General features: G+C 48.4%; 1 protein-coding gene across 2 annotated transcripts in view; it reads right to left on the reverse strand.

The window, feature by feature from the left end:
• Positions 1 to 23,494, reverse strand: part of LOC146829046 (nuclear pore glycoprotein p62-like) — a 223,180-nt gene that overhangs the window by 160,035 nt on the left and 39,651 nt on the right. For both annotated transcript variants that reach the window (XM_085607672.1, XM_085607671.1), the window contains one exon: positions 3,893 to 4,187. In XM_085607672.1, coding sequence (XP_085463798.1) covers positions 3,893 to 4,176 — 284 coding nt within the window. In that variant the 5' untranslated portion in view covers positions 4,177 to 4,187. The remainder of the gene's footprint in view (positions 1 to 3,892; positions 4,188 to 23,494) is intronic.

Here is a 23,494-nt window from a genome sequence, read left to right on the forward strand (position 1 = left end):
TAAGTGAGGTGCAACACACTAATTGTATAACACTTTCCTGACAAAACATGGTTCAAGGCAGTGCTAAGAGTCTGAAAAGCATGGTGTCAAAGGCACCAAACATTTTGGAAGGGTATTATGTATCCACTATTACACAACGTTGCAATACATAAATAAGGATTATGTTACTTACCCTGTAAGCATCTGTTCTTGGCATGTAGAGCTGTAGATTCATATGCTTTGCATATTAATGCCAGCTAGTGCTGGGTCCGGATGTTTGCAAGTTGTTTTTCTTTGAAGAAGTCTTTTCAAGTCACGAAGTAGGGTGACGACTCCTTTCGGTCACATTGCGCATGGGCATTGACTCCACTGACAGATTGTTTTCCCGCAAGAGGGTGATAATGGAATAAGTAAGTGAAACTAGAGATGTCCATGCGTTTGTAATGTAAATTATGAGAACTACAACCAATAAAGTTGCTCGGGGAAGTGGGAGTGTGCATGTAAATCTACAACTCTACACGCCAAGAACAGATGCTTACAGGGTAAGTAACATAATCCGTTTGAGGCATGTATGCTGTAGATACACATGCTTTCCATAGAATGTATAGCAAAACACACAAGATGATGGACGGAATGTTGCACATTGGCAAAACATTCACCCCCAGTCACAGATCTGGGTTTAATCCATCGTTATTTTGCTCACCACGCCACCCCAGTTCAGACATGGCCATATGCAATTCAGTCTTGACCCTGTGCCTCATGGGAACAGTCCAGCCCGAACTGCCAAGCCAGGTCTTCCCTAGACCGGAATCAAGCATCCTAGAACCGGTTTCGGAGTTTCACCCCTCTTCAGCCAGGATAGCTTGACTCCAGTGGCGTAGTGAGCACGGGACCCACGTCTGGGCGTACCCTTCCCACATAGGGTGAACAGCAAAACACACAAGATGATGGACGGAATGTTGCACATTGGCAAAACATTCACCCCCAGTCACAGATCTGGACGATGGATTTAGGCGCAGATCTCTGTACTGGGGTGAATGTATTACATTGTTCTGCATTCTGTCCATCAACTGTTGTTTTTGCATTCGTCACCCCCGAGTGGGAAGGGTACGCCCAGACTTGGGTCCCGTGCTCTCCATGCCACTGGAATCAAGCTATCCTGGCTGAAGAGGGGTGAAACCCTGAAACCGGTCCTAGGATGCTTGTTTCCAGTCCAGGGACGACCTGGATTGGCAGTTCGGGCTGGACTGTACCCATGAGGCACAGGGTCAAGACTGATTTGCATATGGCTGAGTTCAAACTGGAACGGCATGGTGAGCGAAAAAAACGATGGATTTAGGCCCAGATCTCTGTACTGGGGTGAATGTATGACATTGTTCTGCATTCTGTCCATCAACTGTGGTTTTTGCATTTGCATAGACTATATAGCACTATTCACCCAAAGTGGTGGCTAACTACTAGCAGTTGATTGAAAAAGTGTCTTTAGCACTGCTAGCCCTACATTGACTTGCTGACGTGCTAACACATCCACAAAATAGTGTTTAGTTAATGTGTGTGGTGTGAACCATGTTGCTGACTTACAAATGTCCGCTATGGGAATGTTACCAAAAAGGCCATACATGCTCCTATTTTATGAGTGGAATGCGCTTCAGGAGGTATATATAAAGTTCTTTTAGCTTTAGCATAGCAAGTCTGAGTGCATTTAACAATCCATCTTGAAATACCATATTTAGAGATAGGATTGCCTTTGTGATGTGTACCAAATGCAACAAACACTTGCTTTGTCTTACGAAAAAAACATTCTTTCAATATAGTATAACAACGCTCTTCTGACTGGAAGTGTGTGAAGAGCCCTTTCTGCTAATGAATAAGGTTGAGGAAAGAACACAGGTAACTCAAATGATCGGTTAATATGAAAAGCAGAAACCACTTTTGGAAGGAATTTTGGGTTGGCGGAAAGAAAAAATAAATTTTTATGAAGCTGAAAGAAGGGTTCTTCTAAGGTTAATGCCTGTGGCTCACCAACTCTCCTTAATAAAGTGATAGCAATGAGGAAGGCAACCTTCCATGAAAGAAACTGTAATGGACAATTGTGCAATGGCGCTCAAAAGGTGTAAGCACAATGTTCAGATTCCAAACTGGTGCAGGAGGTATTTTGGGTGGTATTACTCTTTTTCATTGCAACCTTGGCACTCTCGATAAATCAGAAAATGCTTTTATAAAAACCCTTTTGAGACTCCCTACCAGTGCTCCTATGCTCCCAATTAGTTTAGATTTAAATCTTAGACCAAGCTACAACATCGCTAAGCTCGGACCCATTTTATATTGGATAAGGCTTTGGACTAATGAGGAATTAGTACCCTATAGGGTTCGTATTGGAGTTATATTAGATGATCACCATGTTGGGAAGATACCATGGCTTGTACATATAAAAACTTGGTAATTTAAGTTGGGCTTGGAAGGTTTTTGGCAGCAGCTCTTTGCATTACCCCAAGGTGCCCGGGATAAATTAAAAATGTCCTTTCCGGACTTTGTTCTTGGAGGTAAGATTTCTGCAGCATCCCAACGTACCGTGGTAGTCTCCTTCTTTTTGTCAAGTGTGTATTGGAGTATGGGCCATAATTAAAATATGCTGATAAATCCCCCTGCACGTCCACTTTAAGTAAAATTTAGATTAGGTATTTTACCACTGGCTACATTTACTTGCTCCTGGAAGAAAAAGGGAGATACTCTACCATGAGCAAGATAGGTTGTTTGGCAGATGAGAACATCGAGCATGTATTAATTTTTTGAAAGGTCTATGCCAAACCCTGATCACACTGGATCATTCCTTTTTGTAAACTTTTTGGTTTTAGGGACCACCACACAGCTCTTAGGGTATGTAAAACTAATATTAGAGACCGTGTTGTGTACTCAATTTCAAGATATCTGTCGGCAGTATGGCATATTAGGTCGAAGGTACCTTCTAAATAGTCAGGATTACTTATTGCACATTTGCCATCTTGTGAGTTTATTGCATTTGTGAAAGTCCTCGATCTGATTCCCATGGTTACAATTTTAATCTTTGTGAATGGTTTTATTTGTTTTCGTGAAGGTCTCTTTTTAGCCAAGATGTTCCTTTTTTAAGAACTTTCATTAAAACATTTATGGTTTGGGAAGTATGATGAGCCTTGGTTTCGTGGATTGCAATTGTTATGCCAGCCTGCTTTTTAATGAGTATTGTTATTCTTTAAAAATGAATTTGTATTCATATTAAACGTTTTCCATTGTACCTTTTATGGTTCTATAGAACAGAAATAAAGGCAACATGATGCTGATAGCATGACCTTAACAATTGTCAACTGTTAGGAAATATGAATTGTGAAATTGAGAATTGTGAAATACATTCCATAGACAAAACATAACTGCAAACGTTGATGTTGGAAACCACAGCAAAACAGACATCTCTCCCACCTTCAGTTTTTGATTATGGGTTGGAAGCATTGATCACAGTCATACTGGCTGATACTATTGTATCTTCCAAAACTTCGCTTTTTCAAATGATTGATAAAGAAAAGTGAGTTTTTTTATAGAGAACATCAATAGCTTAGGACAAGAGAAAACTAACTGTATCATCACTGAGCCAGACTGAAGACAAAAAGGATCAATTTTAAAAGTTCTAATGTAGTCATCTGTTTAGAATGTCAAACGTGGAGCCTGGAAATCATTTAAAACATATTTCAGTGGTTACAGCATAATGACTGAAAAGAAATTCTCTAAACTGAACCATTCTGATGGACAGAGAACAGACTATAGAATATCGCCAAAGTATTAACTTTAAGGGTGTGGGTGAGCACATTCAAATTCTATCTCAGAGGATCACAATGCCCATGAAAACATTTCGTTCTTCACCTGCAATATTTACAGTTCTTACCCAAAAGAGAATCCTCCTCCTGTTGCAGCTGGTGTAGAGGTCGCTGGAGTGCTGAAACTGAAACCAGGGGCTGGTGTGGCTGCAGCAGGAGCAGTCATAGAGAAAAGACTTGCTGGTTGAGATGTGGTAGCATTCTGAGTCGGTGTTCCAAAACTGATGCCCCCAGCTGTCCCAGAAGGAGCAAAGGAAAAGCCCCCTGTAGCAGCACTGGCTGTTGTCTTTTGAGTACCAAAACTAAAGCCTCCACCTGTACCTCCTGTACCACCAAAATTAAATCCACTCATGTTGCACAACTCTGGGGAAAGAAAGTAACAATTTAGAAACACAGTTGAAATTAAAATCTGCAAAATTATCCAAGCTGAAATTTTCCCTAGGATTTCCCCAGATTGTAAACAGCTCAGCTACTTTTTCTGTGTGGAACAATGAAATGCTTTGCATCAAGATAGCCTTCAAGCATGTACTACCTTCCTCCTTATCCGTAATCACCTACTCATGGAAATCTAGATTGGACCATCATCTTCTCGCCTGGTCAAGGCAATACACCAACAGAAATTGCAATACACTGATAATACTTCACAATCATGCTCTGTAAACATAATTCCATACCATGTTTCATTCAAATTGATGTTACTTTTATACAATGGAGACATTAGCACAATTTCAGGTTCTTTTCCTTTTTAAAAAAAAAATATGTATGACTATTAAGAGACATTTTTTCCTGCCAATGTTTCATTTATACAATGGCTGTAGATCAAGGGTAGAGTCTGGCAATGCGGAAAGACAACAATAAGCCACTGTTCAATTAAGTTAGTTGCAAGAGAGTAGAACTTCCCTTCTATTCCAATAGCAAGGCCTCCATTGATACAATTAGTATGGTACGTAAATATATTGTAGGTGAAAAAATACACTAGTGTAGTTAAAAACACAACACAGACGGAATGTTTTCTAGGCGCTTAATAATGGGTGTCAATTTCTATGCAACTGAATGGAACGCAATTTACTGCAGGAAATACATTTTAAATATGCCATGCAGGAATTCAAATGTACGTTCATGCAAATTCTTGCACCGGATGGATGCATTACGCATTAAGAGAAATCATCTTGATTAGGATCCTGTGCCTAAAGAGTACACATAGTTTTCTACCAGAGATACCAATGGGACGATCTTTAAAAAAATGGAAGCCAGGAACTTCTGGATCCCATATATCAGCATCAGAAACCTTGACTATTCACATTTCTTATATATAATACACTTAGCCAGCACATACATTTGTTAAGTTAGGACAGTTGATTACTTGGCAGAGTATGGAAAATTTCAGACAAACTAAAGATCATTTGCGAAAACCGAGTTTTAGCCTAATCTGCTTTTCGGTCATCAAAGGTTGAGAAAATATGAAATGCTGTGCAGCACAAAAACAACCTTTAGTTGTTCGTTAGCCTGGATTGTGCTTAAAGAATTAAGATGAGGCTGTCTTTGGCTCCTTGCTCGCTACACCAGCTGCATCAGTCCATAACTTCATCCGAGATTAAATCCTGTTCCCAACGCAGCATCCGACCCACCAGAGGGCTGCCAAAACATAAGTAGTTCCTGACGAGAGAAGTGAGTAGACCACCAACCCGAAATTCGGTCGGGAGAGATCGAGTAGAAGAAACCAAACCAGGCACCAACCGCAACTGGCAAGATGGCAGTCGCAGGTTGAAGGCCCAGCGAGCAAACAAGACCATCCGGCTCCTTGACTGCAGCACACAGGTAAGGACTGTGGACAAGCAACGGGGGACCTGCTGGACTCGAACAGATGGAGTGCCCGTTTCGAGCCAGGGGGAAGAGCGCCAAATTCACCACCACGAAGGGGGTGGTTTCACCGTTGAGAGCCTAAAGCTTGCGGAGGCACCGACACTGCGGTGCGACTGCTTCCGGGCCCCTGACCTCCCCCGTGTGCACCTCCCCTCCCCTCCCCCGACAACAGAGGACACCTGATGCCAGGGGGCCGCTTACCAAGGCACAGAGGCGAAAGGGTCGGGGGAAGGGGGATACTGTGAGCCGGTGATACTCAGTGTGAGAGGAGGGACCGCGGACGGAAGGGGTACAGCTACTGGCACTGCACAGCAAGCCTGCCCCCTGGAGATTTATCCCTCGAGTGAGGAGAACTAGGTTTCAGCTGCGCTGGGCATGTGGAATGTCAGCCCGTAAACGTCTCACCGAGAATGAGGCGGAGGACCTCAGAGTAGCGGCATCAGTGCCCAGGCTGGGTGGTGAATCCTTGTGAAAAGTATGGAGCACTCGAATCTGGACTTCTTGTAAAAACCCTGCAAAGTGCTACCCCAAGCTGGGGTAGGCCCATGGTCAAGTCAGATGGGAATCCCCAATGAGGGAGGCCTGAATTACATGCTGAGGGACAGATCAGGCCTGGCCCCCTACCGAACACTCCTGGAGCAGGCCAAATAAACAGAGAAATTTCCCCCCCCTTGCGCCCTAGCAGCCCAGACTAATTGGAGGTAGTCGGGGCCAAGTGCACGTTAACTGCCTGAACCCTGGAGACACCGCCACAGCTACAACATACGGTGTAAAATCGAAATCCTTGCCCCACTGACAAAAGAGGCCTAGTACAGAGCGGGCGAAGGAGGGGTCCTCCCCTTTCTTTGGTTCTCTTCCACAAAGAGGTTTATAACATCTGGAGAGACAGGGGGACACGGACAGGGGAGAAGTGGCGCTGGACTTGCTAAGTGCCACAGTAAAACGGGGCCAAAGATACCACAGAATAACATGGAGGAACACGCACCCAGGCATTTAAATACTGGATTGCCAACAGAAGGAAGACCTATCCGACCATAAGCCCTGACAGGGTGGAACTTGCCCAGGAGGGGGAGAACAACCGACTACTTCCCCCCATGGCCCATACAGGTATAGATACCTCTGACCCCGTGATTAGACTGGTTGCACTCATACGGCAACAGTGGGCTTCCCTTTGGTGACTCAGAACTATGGCCAAAGACAAAGAACCGAAGCCGCAGAGACAGGACAATATGGCCAGATATTCTAAAACAGGTCGCCCCCCCAGGGCTGACCAGGATGAAAATCTGCCCTCAATACCGGATAATACAACGTCCCTACAGGCCATACATGCCTCCAGACACACCCACGGGAAAGATAGGCAAAGTTCGTTCGGAGGGCACCCTACCATGGCAAGATCTGCACCAAGTTATCCGAAAAGTGACACTGGCAGAGAGCAGAATCTCCGAGGTGGAGGGCATGAGCCGTACCATGCATAAGAAGTCTTAGAATTACGCATAAGCTTGAAAGACGTGGCATGGAGAGTGGGCTATGCAGAAAAAAAAAGGAAAAAAAGAAAAAAATATTAATAATAAATCGAGCAAGAAGAAACAACATTCGCTTCATTGGATTCCCTGAAGGGATTGAGGGTGCAGACACAGGGGAGATTCTGAGGGGAGAGTTGAAAGATTCCCTCCCGGCATTTCAATTTTCATCCTGTTTTTTGATAGAGCGGGCACACAGGACTCTTAGCGCTAAACCATCTGTAGAGGCACCACCGCGCCCCCTTATCACCCGCTTCCTTAACTACCAGGATAGATATTTGATCTTGAGAGAGGTGAGGTGGAGGGGAAAAATATGTAACGCCCAGGCATAAATAATGATATTCCCCGACTACTCCAGACAGGTGCCAAAACAAAGATGCACTTTTGGTTGCGTAAACACAAAACTCAGAGCAATAAGCATACAATATGTAAACTTATTCCCAGCAGTACTCAAGGTCATCTTTGAAAATAGATCACTCTTCTTCCAAGCTTTGGAGGAGGTCTGGAGATGAGTAGCAGAACGACCCCCCCGATGAACAGATAGAACAGACAGGGGGGGGGGCGCTAGAGGGTGCCAGACCGACATGGCCGCACATCAGTGAGGCTCTCGCCAGCCGGGCGCTTCAATGCTTCACTAGTCCATCCTGCATCTGGGGACCGCAGATCTGACCGGCTCGACTGGTTGGGCTAAGGCCGGAGACTACCTACACTGAATTGTGAATCATTCTGATCGGCGGTTCGGCAGAAACGACCGCCGAAACTTCCTGCGGCCGCTGTTGCTGTTCGTCTGGAGCGCGGGGGCCGGCTGCCGTGCACACGCTGCGACGGGGATCCGGCGTGCGCGCTAGACCGCGGAACGCGGCCGCTAACGGAGGAGGAGACCGGTGTCCGCCGCTCATACGGGACCCCTGCTGCTCATCACGGACCATCCGACGTGCCGGTAAGGCGAGGGCGAGCTGTGGCCGTGCGGGAGGCTTTAGATCACGAGGCTGCCATCTAGAGACTGTTCTCGGCTGGTGGGGCCGGCGCAGAAAGGATCTGTGAGGCTCGGCGTGGATCTGACAGCGGTTGATGTAGTGGAGTCTTGGTTGCTGCTGCCCCCCCCCCCCCCGAGCTAGCTGCGAGGACCTACCTGCCTTATATCTTGGATATTGTCGACCCGGACGGGAGTTGCGGGTGGAGGTGACCCTGCGGAGGGTGGAGGTCGCGAGCGGCATCTGGCGCCTCGCTAGGAAGCAGCGCTGTCGACCCCCCGCGTGCGGCCCTCCCTACACCTGCGGCCCTGGTGGAGTGTGAGTCGCGGTGTTGACCGGGAGGGGGGTCGCCGTGTGCACCGAAGGGGCTGTTGGTGCTGGTGGCCGGCTGACTTTGCGGGTGGTGCCCGGCTGGTGCCATTGCCGAGGGCCATGGCCTCTCTTCTGGCGGGGGCCCCTGCTTCTGGCGCCTTGTGCTGGAGGACTCCCACCTGTCAGCATATCTATGGGCCCTCCGCTTAGCTGCCATTGAGAGTGATTCCTAGTGAGGAGTGTCCGACGTGCTGCCTAATTCCCATATTGCCACATGCGCCCAGGCATTGACTGTCATATTGAGACTGCTCCGTGTTGGCTATCAAACTGGGGAACTTGGCCGTCAACTGACATAATGGGGAAGGCAGACGCTAAACAATCCCGGCTCCCATTTGAGTCCCAAAAGAAGAAACCCCGGGCCCCACTGCCGGGAGATGGTGATTCCGATGGGGGCGACGCCGAAGAGGTGGATTGGAAGGCACTCCTTTTGAACATGCAGACCAGCCTCACGTCCATTGATTCTAAGATTGAAGGCATGTCTCGTCGTCTGGACTCCGTAGTGCACAGACTAGACCAGCAGGAAGAGCGGGCTAAGGAGGCGGAACAGCGGATTTCGGAGCTAGAGGATGGGGCATTGGCCACCACGTCCAAGGTTTCGCAAATGGAGAGATTGTTGAAAGTTATCGGCGACAAGAACGAGGACTTGGAAGCGAGATCGCGCCGCAACAACGTACGCCTTATTGGTCTGGCGGAGACTACCTCCGTAGGGAAAATGGAACTTTTCATTGAAAAACTCCTGTCTGACCTCTTTGGCGCAGATGCCTTCTCTGCACAGCTGGTGGTGGAGCGGGCTTATTGCACTTTGGGCCCCCGCCCCGTGCCCGGGGCGCCCCCGCGGCCTGTGGTCATCCGCTTCTTAAATTACAGAGATTGGGACACTCTACTCCGGCTAGCCAGGGAAAAGCAGCCTGTCATTTTTGAAAATACCACGCTATCCTTCTTTCCGGATTTCAAACAGTCAGTGCAAGAGGCACGCCGTAAATTCGGACCGGTCAAGAAACGACTGCTTCAAAGTGGACTTCAATATTCCATGCTATACCCGGCCCGGCTACGGGTGGTCCATCATGGTAAGCCCCATGTCTTTCAGGATCCGTCCCAGGTTGAACTCTTTCTGAAGGACTGCAAAAAGTCTGCCGACCCAGCCCAATCCCCTCAGGAGAGGGCGAGATCACGATCCCCCACTTCTGCCCTTGACTGATTTGGGATTTCCAGCTGTTACCATGTTCCATTATTGATACTCTCATGGGTTGGCCTTGCTCTTTCTATGCCGTTCTGTTCAGTTTTAGTGATGGTTACACAACTATCTATGTGCCTTGGCCCTTTATTGTTGAGCTACCACTTGTTAGGCCTTGCTGGTTTTGATGGTTCCTAGATGATGTTTACGTTTGATTGTGCCCTGGCACCAACCTCCCCCTCCCGCGTTTTCCGCTGGATCTTGGCTCCAGGGGATAGCGGGTGCAATATCGGGGGAGTGGGATGGTGGGTCTGGACCCCTGGTGTCCCCCTCTTGGGTGTTCCCCAATAAGTAAATGACAGGACATTGTAGGATTGTAAGGGGTGGGGGAGATGCCCGACATGATTGGGATGTCGGAGTGGGTGGGTGGGTTCTCGAGGGGATGTTCTGGGTTTGTGTTTTTTCAGCATGAACTTTGCGCATATACTTGTTGAAGTAGCACAGTATGCCACCTGTGGTAGACAAATGCACCGGTGGAATTGCTGCCTGATGAGCCTCTCAACCTGTAATCCCACTATCAGCAAACTTGACCCACGCCATGCACACTGAACGGGGAGGGGGGGGGCTGCTCACTGCTATTACCTGGAATGTCAGGGGACTGGGGGACCCGAGAAAGCGACGACGAATCCTGGGTGCATTAGACAGGTTGGATGCCCAGGTTGTATTCCTGCGGGAGACTCATATGGACCCCCTCCGCAGGGGCGCCTTCGCTGCCAGATGGGCTGCACACTCGATTCATGCGCCCTACTCGTCCTATGCAAGAGGCACTACTATTCTATTAAAAAGAAGCGTTCCCTATGTTCCCCTGGGTACTGCCACAGATCGAGAGGGTGGATATTGTATAGCGTGGGGCAGGATGGGTATCGAGACTATTACCTTGGCCTGCTCTTATGGTCCCAACTGCGATAACCCGAGCAGCTTCATTGCTCTCTGGAACAAGATCCGAGAAGTGGGCTCCACACATCTCATCTGGGGGGGGAGATTTCAACGCTGTTTTAGACCCCGCTTTGGATAGGTCCAACCCATCTATACACCACTATACTAACACACACAGATACCTGAGGGACATCTGCGACACTCAGGACGTCGTGGATACCTGGCGTCACTTACACCCGACCTCCCTGGAAGGCACGCACTGGAATAATGCATATGCGACATGGGCCAGACTAGATTACATTATGGTGAATAGGGCCTTAGCCCCCTCCCTGGTGGATGTGCAACATGTAGGCCGCACGTTCTCTGACCATTCTCCGGTACTAGCCAAGTTCCGCTTACCGGACATAATGGGTAGACCCCCGACGTGGCGACTCCAACCCAACATCTTACTCGATGAACTGTTCCGAGCCGAACTGTGTCAAGAATTAGAAGACTTCCTGTCCCGAAACAAGGGGTCAGTAGACCGGGTGGCCACCTTATGGGAAGCGCTAAAGGTCACAATACGGGGGTTCTGCATCTCTAACAGCTCCGGGGTACTGAGAGTCTTACGCAATACACTACATAAATTAGAGTCCACACTCCATACCCTGGAAACTAGCCCAGACTATGCCGACAATACAGATGCACAGGCAAAGTACCGCGAGGCGCTGTCGGACTACATGTCCACCGCCGAAAGAGAGGTAAACTTCCGGGGCAAGTACTTCAAGGCTCGTGCGTACGGGGAAGGGGAACGACCCAGTAGGTCCTTGGCGGAACGGTCCGCCCACTGCGAGGCTCTAATTTCGTGTTGGAACTGGAGGGGGAGGATGGGACTCCTATACGGGACACACACTCGCTTTTGGCGGCCTTCACTACACACTATTCCACACTATACTTTACTACTAGAGTCGGCGCACTGGACATGGATGACTACCTGAAGGAGCTCACACTAGGCTGGCTCTCAGACCGTCAGCGGGAGTTTCTGGCGGAGCCGATAGGCCTGGATGAGGTTAGAGATGCGATTAATCAGATGGCACCGGGGAAGGCCCCGGGTCTGGACGGGTTGCCCATGGATTTCTACAAGGCGTATATAGATATCCTGGCTCCGGTACTCCAAGAGATTTTTCTGGAGGCACATGAGTCGGGCACGCTCCCTCCATCTATGCAAGAGGCACTGATTACCTCCTTATTAAAACCTGGGAAACCACCTCAATTTTGTGACTCTTACCGCCCGCTCTCTTTAATTAACTGTGACGCCAAAATCTTGACTAAAATACTAGCCAATCGTTTACAGTTGTTATTGGGAGGCATGGTGTTGTCGGACCAAGCGGGCTTCGTCCCAGGCAGGGCTACTTCCAATAATCTCCGGACGCTATTCTCCATTATGCACAATATAGACCCAGATTTGCCATTGGTGGCGGTCTTTTTAGACGCCACCAAGGCCTTTGACTCCCTGGAATGGGACTATCTTCACTGTATTCTGCGTAACATGGGAATGCCTCTGGGTTTCACGCGCTGGATTGATATCCTCTATGACCGGCCGCTCGCTAGGGTGGGGGTGAATGGGCGGATATCGGAAGCCTTTGTGGTGTCGCGGGGTACCCGTCAGGGGTGCCCCCCATCTCCGCTGCTGTTCGCGGTGGCGATGGAACCACTGGCTGCCCGGCTCCGGCAATACCACCGAGATAAGGCTCTGCGTTGTCTTCAGCGAGAGGTGCTCATCTCCCTATATGCGGATGACATCACGCTATACATTCGTGATCCTGCTGCTAACCTCAACCCCATCCTCCGGGAGTTTATTCGCTTTGCGGGTATGTCTGGTATCCATATCAACTGGGGGAAATCCACTATATTTCCGCTGACTGCGGCTGCTCAACCGTTCCATCTGGACTACCCCCTACGGTGGGAGATGGATGAGGTTCGATATCTGGGCATACTTCTTTCTCGTGACCGAGAAGAGCTAATGCGGATGAACTATGGCCGCACGTTTGACCATGTCCAGGCCTGCGTGTCCAGATGGATCACGCTACCCCTCTCTTTTGCAGGCCGCTCCTCCCTCATCAAGATGGTGGTTCTTCCGAAGATCCTTTATCTGTTTCTGAATATCCCATATTACCCAGGCAAGTCCTTCTTTCAACTTCTGAGGTCTGAGCTTATTCGTCTGGTCTGGGGAGGGAAGAAGCCGCGTCTTCGTTGGGAGGTGTTGACTCGTCCGTTCGCGCAGGGAGGGCTCGACTTGCCGGATTTTGAGATGTACTATTATAGTGCGCAGGCCCAATACATTCATCATTGGATTCGCCCCACTCCCTTCCTGCCACAGACGGCTGTGGAACATTGGCTGGTTGATACTATCCCACTGGAGGGAGCAATATTTAGTACACCAGAGACGCGAACGGCATACCGCACCACGATTTCGAGTTCCATTCTGGCGTGGCGATACATTGCGAAGATAGCCCGCGCGACGCTGCTTTATTCTCCACTGCTTCCCCTGGCATACCATCCCCTGCTGCCCCTTTTACAGGAACAATTGTTTAAGAACTTTATGGCCAAATTCCGCATTAAAACGTGGGGGGACCTCTATCATGACGGACACTTCCGCTCCCAGTCGCACATGTTCGCTAGCCTTGCTCCTACTCCCATGGACACATTCCTCTATATCAGGCTTCGTAGTGGTATTCGAGCATTGACGGGGCAGTTTCCTGGTGAGCCACCCACGGTGGAGCCCCTGCATCAGTTACTCAAGGCTACCACTCCGGCACACGCAGTTTCTACCCTATACCACTCTCTACGCACTACACCAGATTCCTTGCCTTGCAGGGCACGTACCAAATGGGAGGAAGAACTAGGTCTGCCCATAGATGACGAACTCTGGAGCTATTGTTGCTTACAAACCGAACAAATCTCCTCCAGTAGCAGGTTCAGGGTAATTCATTATAGGTTCTTACATCGGCTCTATTGTACTCCAGCGCACATGCATAGGGTGGGCCTCCGGGAGGAGGATCTCTGCTGGCGCTGCCGCGCTCCGGCGGCGGACTTCCTTCACATGGCGTGGGGGTGCGGGGAAATAGCCAACTATTGGCAACAAGTGTATTCCGGCATTTCGGAAATGACAGATGTTCCATTGTCACCCTCTCCGACGCAGGCACTCCTGGGCTACACAAAAACTAAAAAAAACGGTCCGCAGATTTGCCACAAGCGCCCTTCTCATGGCAAAGAGACTGATAGCCTGTAGATGGGGGAGGGGCAGAGCTCCCAAATTTAAGGATTGGATCAGAGACATGGTACACTGTCAAGATACTTTACTTCGATATGCAGAACTCCTGCCTTCCGCATCTAGGCCGACTGACATCTGGGGTCCCCTTCAGACGTACCTGTTATCGCACCCACAGACGTAAAGAACTTGTCTGCTCGCTTAACCCTTACTCTTCCAAGACACTACTTCTACGGCAGCGATCCAACTGACGGGGCGGGAATGGGGGTGGGTCGTCGGGGGTTGAGATTGGTGCCCTCCCTTACTTTTGTAGGTGCTTCGCCAGGGGTGGATCTCCTCTTGTTCCTCTGCCAGGCTATCTACTGGGATGCAAGGTGGGACGGCCACTACACGCGACTGAAGTTGGCCTCGCCACAACTGGTGCATATTACTGTGGGAAGATCGTTAAAAGCAAAGTATTCAGTGTTTGATGGGATATGGTCATTCGTGATGGCATGCTAACTATCATTATTTCCTATGCCGCAGCCGGCCCCTGGAGGGTTGTAGGCAGGCAGCTGTGTTCAACGTTCATTTTCATTCTCGCACCAAGCCGCCGGCAACAGGTTGGTTGTAGGCATGGGGCTGTGTATTCCCTGGTCATGCTGAATAAAGGTTTTGGAAAAAAAACCAAAAAAAAACAGATAGAACAGACAGGAATAAAACCACAAACGAGTGGCAGCTGGGGACGAGACCGAAATCCCAACGGATCGAGACAGCGATGAGAGCTTCAAGCACAAACCAGACGGAGGAAATCCATACCCTTGCCAGGGCGGAGCCCATTCCATTTAGGTTATCCTCAGGCATAGAGAAAGGCACACATACCAGCGTAAGGAACAAACTACAGGTGCATAGCAGATGGGTGTTCGCGACAGACCTTTCTGACAATGCCCAATCCACTGATTCAGAGCAAGAACACCCACTAATGACTTTAATTTATAACATGGAAACTTAACAGTCTGCACATATACAGCCGGACATGGGTTTGCAACATGACAAGGGAACTCTTTGATTGGAATACAGGCCCAGGCGAAGTCCAGCGGACAAAGTGGAGACGGACGGAACCTTTGAACGGTCCGGAGCCACAAGGAAGAGCAACTGCTGATCCCAACCAGTTGCTTGTTTGTTCGTTTTTCTTTTTTTTTCTTCCATACAGGTAGCAATTAGAGTGGGGAGTCACTAGGGTTATAAAGGGGGAGGGAGTATAAATACCAGGAGAGGGTGGGCGACAGACTGCTCTGAACCACCTCGCGACAGCTGTCATATTGACGAATTTGGGAAAGTGCGTGGGGGAGAGGGAGGGAGAGTGGGGAAATCGTTGGGGAAGAGGGGTACATTTAGGACACAAACAGAGTAGCATGGAGAGACACCCACACAAAAGGCAATAAGATGACAATATGGGATCAGAGAACACCACTTGAAGTTTTACAGAATTCAAACGAGTGGAGGGACTGCTTCTGAATGAGGCAAATATTCCATATTAACATGGGACGTTAATGGGAATAAAATTAAACAAGGCCTAGTTGCCGCCCATCTCAAAAGGTTGAAACTCTACATAATAGTCCTTCAGGAGACCCACTTGAGGGGCACACACTGTGGAATCATGGGAAACGGTGCTTATAAAACTTTGACTTGCGGAATTTACGACAAGTTCTTGTGGGGTAGCAATTCTCATCAGGAAGACACCCTCATTCAGAGTAGAACGCACATGAATAGACCCTAATGAAACATACACAGCAGTTAAAGGAATATGGGACTGACGTGATATAACCCTGATTAGCGTCTATGCTCCCCACTCCTGCAGACAAATGCTAGATAAACTGAAAGAGATTCTGTTGGAAGCAGGGTCCAACACACACACATAGAGGGAGGGGATTTCAATATTGTGGCAGACACGGACTCGTAGAACTAGGGCAGGATGGAAACACAATGCATGGAACTACGAGACGAAAGACTGGCCTGAGAATTTAGAATAGACACAAGAGTTATACTTGAAGGAAAACACTAAATCAGTGTCCTCAGTGGTCACACTGGGAATCTTACAAGACAGTCTTAAGAGACAAAGTACAAAACATAGTAGCACACAAGAAGCAACGGGAAAATAAAGAATAGAGGAGACTGAGGAGCACCTGCTCCAGTTAGAAAGCCAGCTCGGGGTGATTCCAAAACCCTCACAGCTGTGTACTATTGCAATCCTCCGTAAAGAATACCAGGCATGGGCGCAACAAGAGGATAAAGCCGCAATCCAGGCCACATACCGGCGAGACTATGATGCTGGGAATAAGGCTGGGTGATTGATGGCGTGGATGAGCAAGAGAGAGTCTGAGGCACGATGGGTGACAGCCATAGAAACGAACAGCGGTACCACATACGCACCCAATGCCCAATGAAATAGCAAATTAATTTGCCTGGTACTATGTAGCTTTCTACAAAGCGCTGCCACTGGTGGAAAGAAACCAAATAGAAAACTACCTTTTAGAGGTTCCCAAACGTTTTCGACCTGCGGCTCCCTTGACCCATTGGCCATTGCCCGTGGCTCCCCACTGTTACTTTTTTGGGACGGTGGAGGAAAGCCCGGCCTCGGAAGTACTTGCATTTTCTCCCTGAAAATAATTGGGGTGAAGCTGATGAAGGGATTATAATCATATACGCAGGGTATTTCGTATAACTAAGGTGGCGCCTCTCATAAAATATTCCTAGTTACACTTCTTTGCCCATGCCTTTTTCAGAGTACCCTTTCAAACTTTTTTATCCCACTTACAGTGCTAGATAGCACCCCGATGCATGCAGGCCCCATTACCAAAGTGTTTTCTGCGCTAGAAGAATATTTGCATGCACTTCCATTTTTACCCATTACATACGTGCCAACACACCTCAACAGGGTGACTCACGATCTTTAAACGACATACAGGTTTATTATTGCTGTCTCCTCCCTAGAATTGCCTCCAACTCATCAATGTAAGTAAAATAAATTCCTCATATATATATATATTTTTTTTTAAACGTCCCTCCTTCTTGCATTCTAATGTTGGCATTATGCCATATATGGTGTTTTACCTCCCTGTGCTCAAGGAGAGAGCACACCTGTTGGACTTGGCCCTTTTTGCAGGGTCATCCCTAAACATTTTGCCTTCCTCCTAGCCTTTTTTCTAACATGGTGTTGGTGGTTTTAGGACTCTGGGTACTTTAGCACTGGTTAGCAGGGCAAAGTGCGTGTGCTCTCCGCCCTCCATAGGCTAACATTGGGAACCCCCCTCCCCCCATGGGATACCTCCTAAATGAAACAAAATAAGTAAGTCATGTTTGGTACGTTTGGAATGAAAATAATAAATGCTGCGCAATGGTGCGTGCAGATTGATTTTCACTATTTTAGGACTGCCACTTTTAGAAGTTGGCATTTCTGTGTGCTATGTGCCTGCCTGCCTGATGTGTATTGCATGTCTGGTTCTTGAAGTGACCGGGGCTGGTAAGGTGTGGGTGGCTGCAGGGAGGGCAGGGCGAGTCAGCACTAGGCTGAATGGAAGATCTGCAATTGGAGTAGTGGGAGGAGAAGTCACCTGTCCCTGAATAGTTCTGTGCCCTGTACAATGCTGGCTCCGCCCGCCTGAGGAGTGTCTGATGACCCAGCCCCAGCTCACAAAGGAAGAGGGAACCCTGGTAAACAAAGGGATTGAAACCCCTCCCAGAGCCAGTTGGGACTGGAACCTACAAGACACTTCCAGAGGCATCTAGAAGTGAGCGGACAAATCAGAAATGTAATATAAATACAGGGGCTGTGACCCCATGTGTGTGTTGTGCTTACTTGGAGGGGACACTCTGCCAAGAGGAACCGCCGCGGGACCCAGCTGCTGGCTCCTGGGGGTCCCTGCGTGCTGACCTGCCTTCGCCCAACTCTGCCTCTCTGCCTTTCACTGGACCAGGAAGAGACTTTACAGGAGTAAAGGCTGCTGCGCTGGAAGTATTGCCTCTTAGCTGTGCTCGACAGTTGCTAGGAATTGCTGCTCTGCCTAGTGTGCTGTCCCCCGGTCTGCTTGCCCAGCCTTGCCTCTACAACTCTGAATCCCTGCCAGACTTCCAGCGCCTCGTGAGCGCTATATTTTAACTGCCCAAGGACTGTAATTCAGCCTGCCAGGAGAGAGAGGTGCTGGCGCCTGCAGCGTGCTGATGCCTAGATTACTGGAGGAAATCCCGGCGTGAGGATTCCCCAGAGTTCCCTTCAACAGCGGATGCCCACACCGCGTTTCTGCCGCTTTTTAGGTCTCACCTGACCCAGCGCATGCGCTGGTCTGGCGAGACTTATTGAGAGGGCTCCAAAAAGTGCTACCAGGCCAGCCTAGAGCTACTGTGCATGTGCGTGGGCGCGCGCGCCGCGCTTTACCGCGATTACTTTCACGGCAGCTTTGATGTTTGATCGCGATCACTTTCACTTTCGCGGCTGCAGGGCCGCTTTGTATAGCCAATAGGTCTCACTTTTGGGACCTTATAAGTATTTAGTTATGCAACTGTTGCATGGCTAAACACTTATAAGGTCCCAAAGGCGAGACCTATTGGCTATGCCAATGCTTGTTGGAATGGGTGCCCACCCAGCTTATGGTGCTTCCTAACGGGTGCCCACCCCGCATTTATGCTCAGTTGTTCTCGCGGGTGCCCACCCCACGTTTTTGAAACTTCGGGGGGAGCCCACCCCGCGTTTTGCCTACAAGAGCGGTTGCCCACCCCGCATCAGTGTTTTTTCTAGAGTGGGAGCCCACCCACCACTCAAGGATTGCCGGAGAAGGGGGCCACCGCATTCACCGCCGCGACCCGGAAGCCAGGCAGTCAGCCTGACTGTGGGCGGGGCGCGAAGAGGAAGCTGTGGCCGGTGGAGAGAGCCCCGTGGGTAGTAGAAGTGTGCCGGCTGCGGCGGTGAGAGCACGCTCCCTCGAGAAGCCATCTAGAGAGGTCCTGGAAGAGCGGGGACTGTCGAGGCGCATACCGGTGCCTGTCCCCTGATGGAAGGATTCCGGTGACCGGAGGAGACCCAGGACTGCCGGAGAGTGGGGGCTGGCCTGGAGACCGGGAAGCCGCCGCCCAGAGGAGCCGAGACCACAAGGGAGTCCCCGGTAAGTGGGACTTTACCGGTGCCTGTTCTTCTTGAGCGGGCCGCTCCAACGTTGGGGGGAAATTTTGATTGAGAGAGCCCCAGTGCGGGGCCCCAGAGCCCAGCGCCAGTTTCCCTGTTGGCCATATTTGTTTAAGCCCAGTGGGGGTCCAGAGGGCATAGAAGTGCCAGTGCCTCATCGTTTTTATTCACCAGTTGCACCGCCATAGCAGGCAGCTGCAACGTGGAGACCATTTGCTCTAGAGTCCCACAGGGGCTCGCAGGGCACTGTGAGTGCCAGTTTGGATTACACAGCTACAACGTTTTGGGGGCCATTTCTGGACATTTGTATGGTGGCATTGGGGCACAAGGCCCTAAAGGTGATGTAGGCACCCTGTTAATGTTACTATGGTGCACTGCTGGTTTTATGCTTAATGTATTTACGTTGATGTATGCATATTTTTTTTTTTATGCCTGATATCATACTATGATTATGCCTAATGCTAATGTGCATGGCCGACGCCATGCTATGGTGTTTTAGGTTTGCGCCTGATCGCACTTGTGTTTTTGAAGTTCATGATCTTGCCAGTAGTTACTGGTTTTTTGCATTTATTGGTTGCGTTTGTGATTCTTCTGGCAGCAACCTGATTGGCGCTGCATTGTACATGGTCCCCTGTAAATTGTGACCTGGTGCTGGTTGGCACAGTGTGTATATATATCTGTGATTGTACTTTAATGTGTTTTACATAATACAAAGACTATTTTTATATAACCTTGTGTCGAGTCTCTTTTGTAGTGTGCCTAGTGTGTCGCCGCTGTGTGTGGGTGTTGCACAAACGCTTTACACATTGCCTCTGGGATAAGCCTAACTGCTCGTGCTAAGCTACCAAGGGGGTGAGCAGGGGTTATCTTCAGTGTGTACCACCCTGGCTTTTGACTAGAACGGGGGTTTCTACCTGGCTGTGGCGCATGCCCTAGCCTACCGGGAATCCCCGTTTCTAACAACGCCTATCTGTAAATGTGTGTGTACTGAAAGAAATGCATACTGGAAGTGCCTATGATTCAAGTACAAATGTCAATACTTAATAATAATAAGTACAACTGTACTTTCCTGATAACGTGCATTGGTGTAAAATGCATTTGGAAATAAACAAAACTATTAACAAGTTGAACTAAATAAATCAGGCATCTTCCGCTTACTTTGGGAGTGTTGGAACGTGGAGATCCAGTGAAATATGGAGGTCATCTCTCTTGACACGCCATCAATTAAGCACTACATTTACAGCTTTAGGCATGTTACTTACTAATCATCGACACAATGCTTTTAGTTTAACTGAAGCCAACAGACCCTTCAACATTAAATGGATTAAAGTGCTTGGTGCGTGGTTCCCTAGGCTAGGTTTGATGGCTCCTCAGGGAGCCATGGTGCACAGTTTGGGAACCACTGTTCTAGAGGTTCCTATTGAAACACTAATAGTCTCTCAGATATTAGAGGAGGACATCACACTAGCAGAGATAAAGAAAGCTATTGGAGGCTTAAGGCCCAGGAAAACTTCTGATCCTAATGGCATACCGGCAGAACTCTTTAATCCCTTCAGTGCCACGCCCTTTCCCCGCCCTGTGCCGGGCGTTACATTAGAGGGCGGGGTTCATGACGAGATAGTCTCGTCATGGGCACAGCGCAACCGTGCTCCATGACGAGACTATCTCGTCATGGGCACTGAAGAGGTTAAAAGGACCACGAGTATACTAGGCCCCCAACTGCCTAAACTATTCACAGAGGCCAAGACTACTGGTACACTACCTCATGATATCAGGAACGCCACAATAGTGGCAATACATAAGCCAGGCAAACCACCCACAGCATGTAGTTCCTACCACCCAATATCCCTCTTAAATATTAGGACCAAATTCTAGCCTCAACCCTTGCAAATAGATTACTGTAAGTTGTGACTACCCGTATCCACTGTGACCAGTCAGGCTTCATGCCCAAGAGGTCGACAAGATTTAATCTCAGTCGCCTATATAAATGGCTGGAAACATTACGACACAGAAAGGAACTTCATGTGTTACTGTCATTATTTGATTCCGCCCATTGGCCTAAGACAAGCTCTGGTGAAATATAGGTTTACCAGGGATGGATCGACTTGCTCTATAATGACCACGTAGCTCGTGTGAGGGAATATGGTGAACTATCAAGAGAATTCTACATCAAGAAGGGGAAAGAGACGATGATGTCCACTATCCCCGCTGCTGTTCTCCCTGGTACTGGAATCCCTGGCATGTATCATAAACTCACACCCTGAACTCTCAGGCTTCAGGGAACACAAAGGGGCTTCGGGAGATGAACAGATATCCCAATACGCGAGGATATATTACTATACATCACAAGCCCGCGATCAACACTCCCAACTCTTTCTTTATATATTTGAACATTATGGGGTACATGCGGGATATACAATATTAATTGGGAAAAATCCAGTCTATACCCGGTAAGTAATCTGCTAAACCCATATGACATTCCTGGACATCTAAGGATAGCTGAAGAGGGCTTTAGGAATATACGTAACTATTAATAGGGAGGATAGCCTTGACCGCAACATCCGTAGGGTCTTGACCGAGTTTCCACGAGGATGTGGAAAGATGGAAAATGCTCCACTAACACTCTTGGGAAAAGTCGCAATGTACAAAATGATAACATTATCTAAACTCTAAAATGTGTTGCAAAACACTTAACATACACTTCCAGAGTAGATTTTCATAGAGTAGAAGGGATAATTCGTTCTTTCCTATAGAATGGCGGTAGCCCAAGGGTGGCCTTGCACACCCTACATAGGTACCAATACAACAGGTGTATCTTCCTCCCTAACATCAAAGCTTACTACTGGGCAGCTCAATTGATAGTGATCAATGAGTGGGAGCATGCACCGGTAGACTATCCCACATACACACTAGAGCAAACTCAATTTCACTCCCACCTTCACTATTTCTATGGTGGTAATAGGGTGGAAAAGCTACTACCGGCAACACAGGCGAATATAGCTGCAGGGGGGGGGGGGGGGGGACGGTGACTGGATGAGATGGAACGAACGAGTTACCCAGGAAATACATATACGGATGGGTACAAGCTTAAAGAATTTACTAAGTTACAAGGCCTGGGACATATTGGAAATCTCGAAACTGGAAGACATAATAGAGACTCTTTTATCCCTTTTAGATCCCTACAAAGAGACTACAAGCTAAGCCAGAAACAACACAGCTTGCACATGCCTGGAAGGCAGAGAGACTAGATACAGAGAATGTGCTGGAGTATGCACACCTTGAAGGGAGGTTACTCACGGGAGAAATCGGAGAGAAGGCAGTATCACGGACATTTAAAACATTGATCAACAATAGGCTTGATAAGCTGGTGAAACTAAGTGCATGCTGGGAATCTAAATTGCGGAGCCTTGATGGACTGGGAGGAGGCACTGATGCACCCCAGGGAAGTGGCTATTAAATCACATCTCCGATTAATGCAATTTAATATCCTCCACAGGGTGTACTATGATAGGGCCCGCTTACATAGCTTCGGGAGAGCAGCAACACCCGAGTGCCTTCGCTGTAAGACAGAGAGCAGAACGTACATATATATATATATATATATTGTGGGAGTGCCCTAATATTCACACCTACTGGAATATCACATTAACAAAGCTTAGTAAGATCTTAGAAGTGACAATACCTTTAGACCCCAAGTACTTATTGCTGGGTATACTCACAGATGTAGATATTACCATAGCCAAACTCTCATTCACAAACCTGGGCCTCGTGGTAGCAAACTGTAAGATGGCTAGGCGAGGGGGGGGGGGGGGGGGGCAATCAGTGCCGTCCGTACTATCGGAATGGAAAAGGGGGGTGGACCTCTATATGGCAGCTAAAAAAGTAACATATAAAGCCTGTGGATGCCGGAGGAATTTTATTAAAGTAAGGGGCCCCTGGATGAGTTATTATGGGATAGTACTCGAAGAAGGAGACAACCAACCTCAACCCACATAACCCTAAGAATATGCGATGAGTTGGACGTCGCCCTGACAGTCTCAAGAGAGTGATCTCCAATGTAACTCTTGCTTCAAGTGTCAATGTAGACAAGATGCTGTAAATTCCTGCTCCCATGTACCATTGGTCACGTTTGTATGTATAAGATTCTGAAACTGCTGAATCCAGAAAATGCTAAAAAAAAATAATCTTTTTTTACATATTGTGGAAGTGACAATTGAGAGAGACCCCTGGACTCCGCTTTTCTTTCCAATTCTCCCTACAAGATATAAATAGATTATAAAGCAGGAAGAACTCAAAAAAGGTAAAAACTGTAAAAGTACATTTTTTAAAGAAAAAGCAACTGCACCTGACAAGCATGTCACACTACTTTTGGTATTTTAAGTCTCCAAAGCATCCTTTCGTATAAGTGCATTTCTATGAGAAG

The sequence above is a fragment of the Triturus cristatus genome, chromosome 5_2, assembly GCF_964204655.1.
Source record: "Triturus cristatus chromosome 5_2, aTriCri1.1, whole genome shotgun sequence".
Lineage (NCBI taxonomy): Eukaryota > Metazoa > Chordata > Amphibia > Caudata > Salamandridae > Triturus > Triturus cristatus.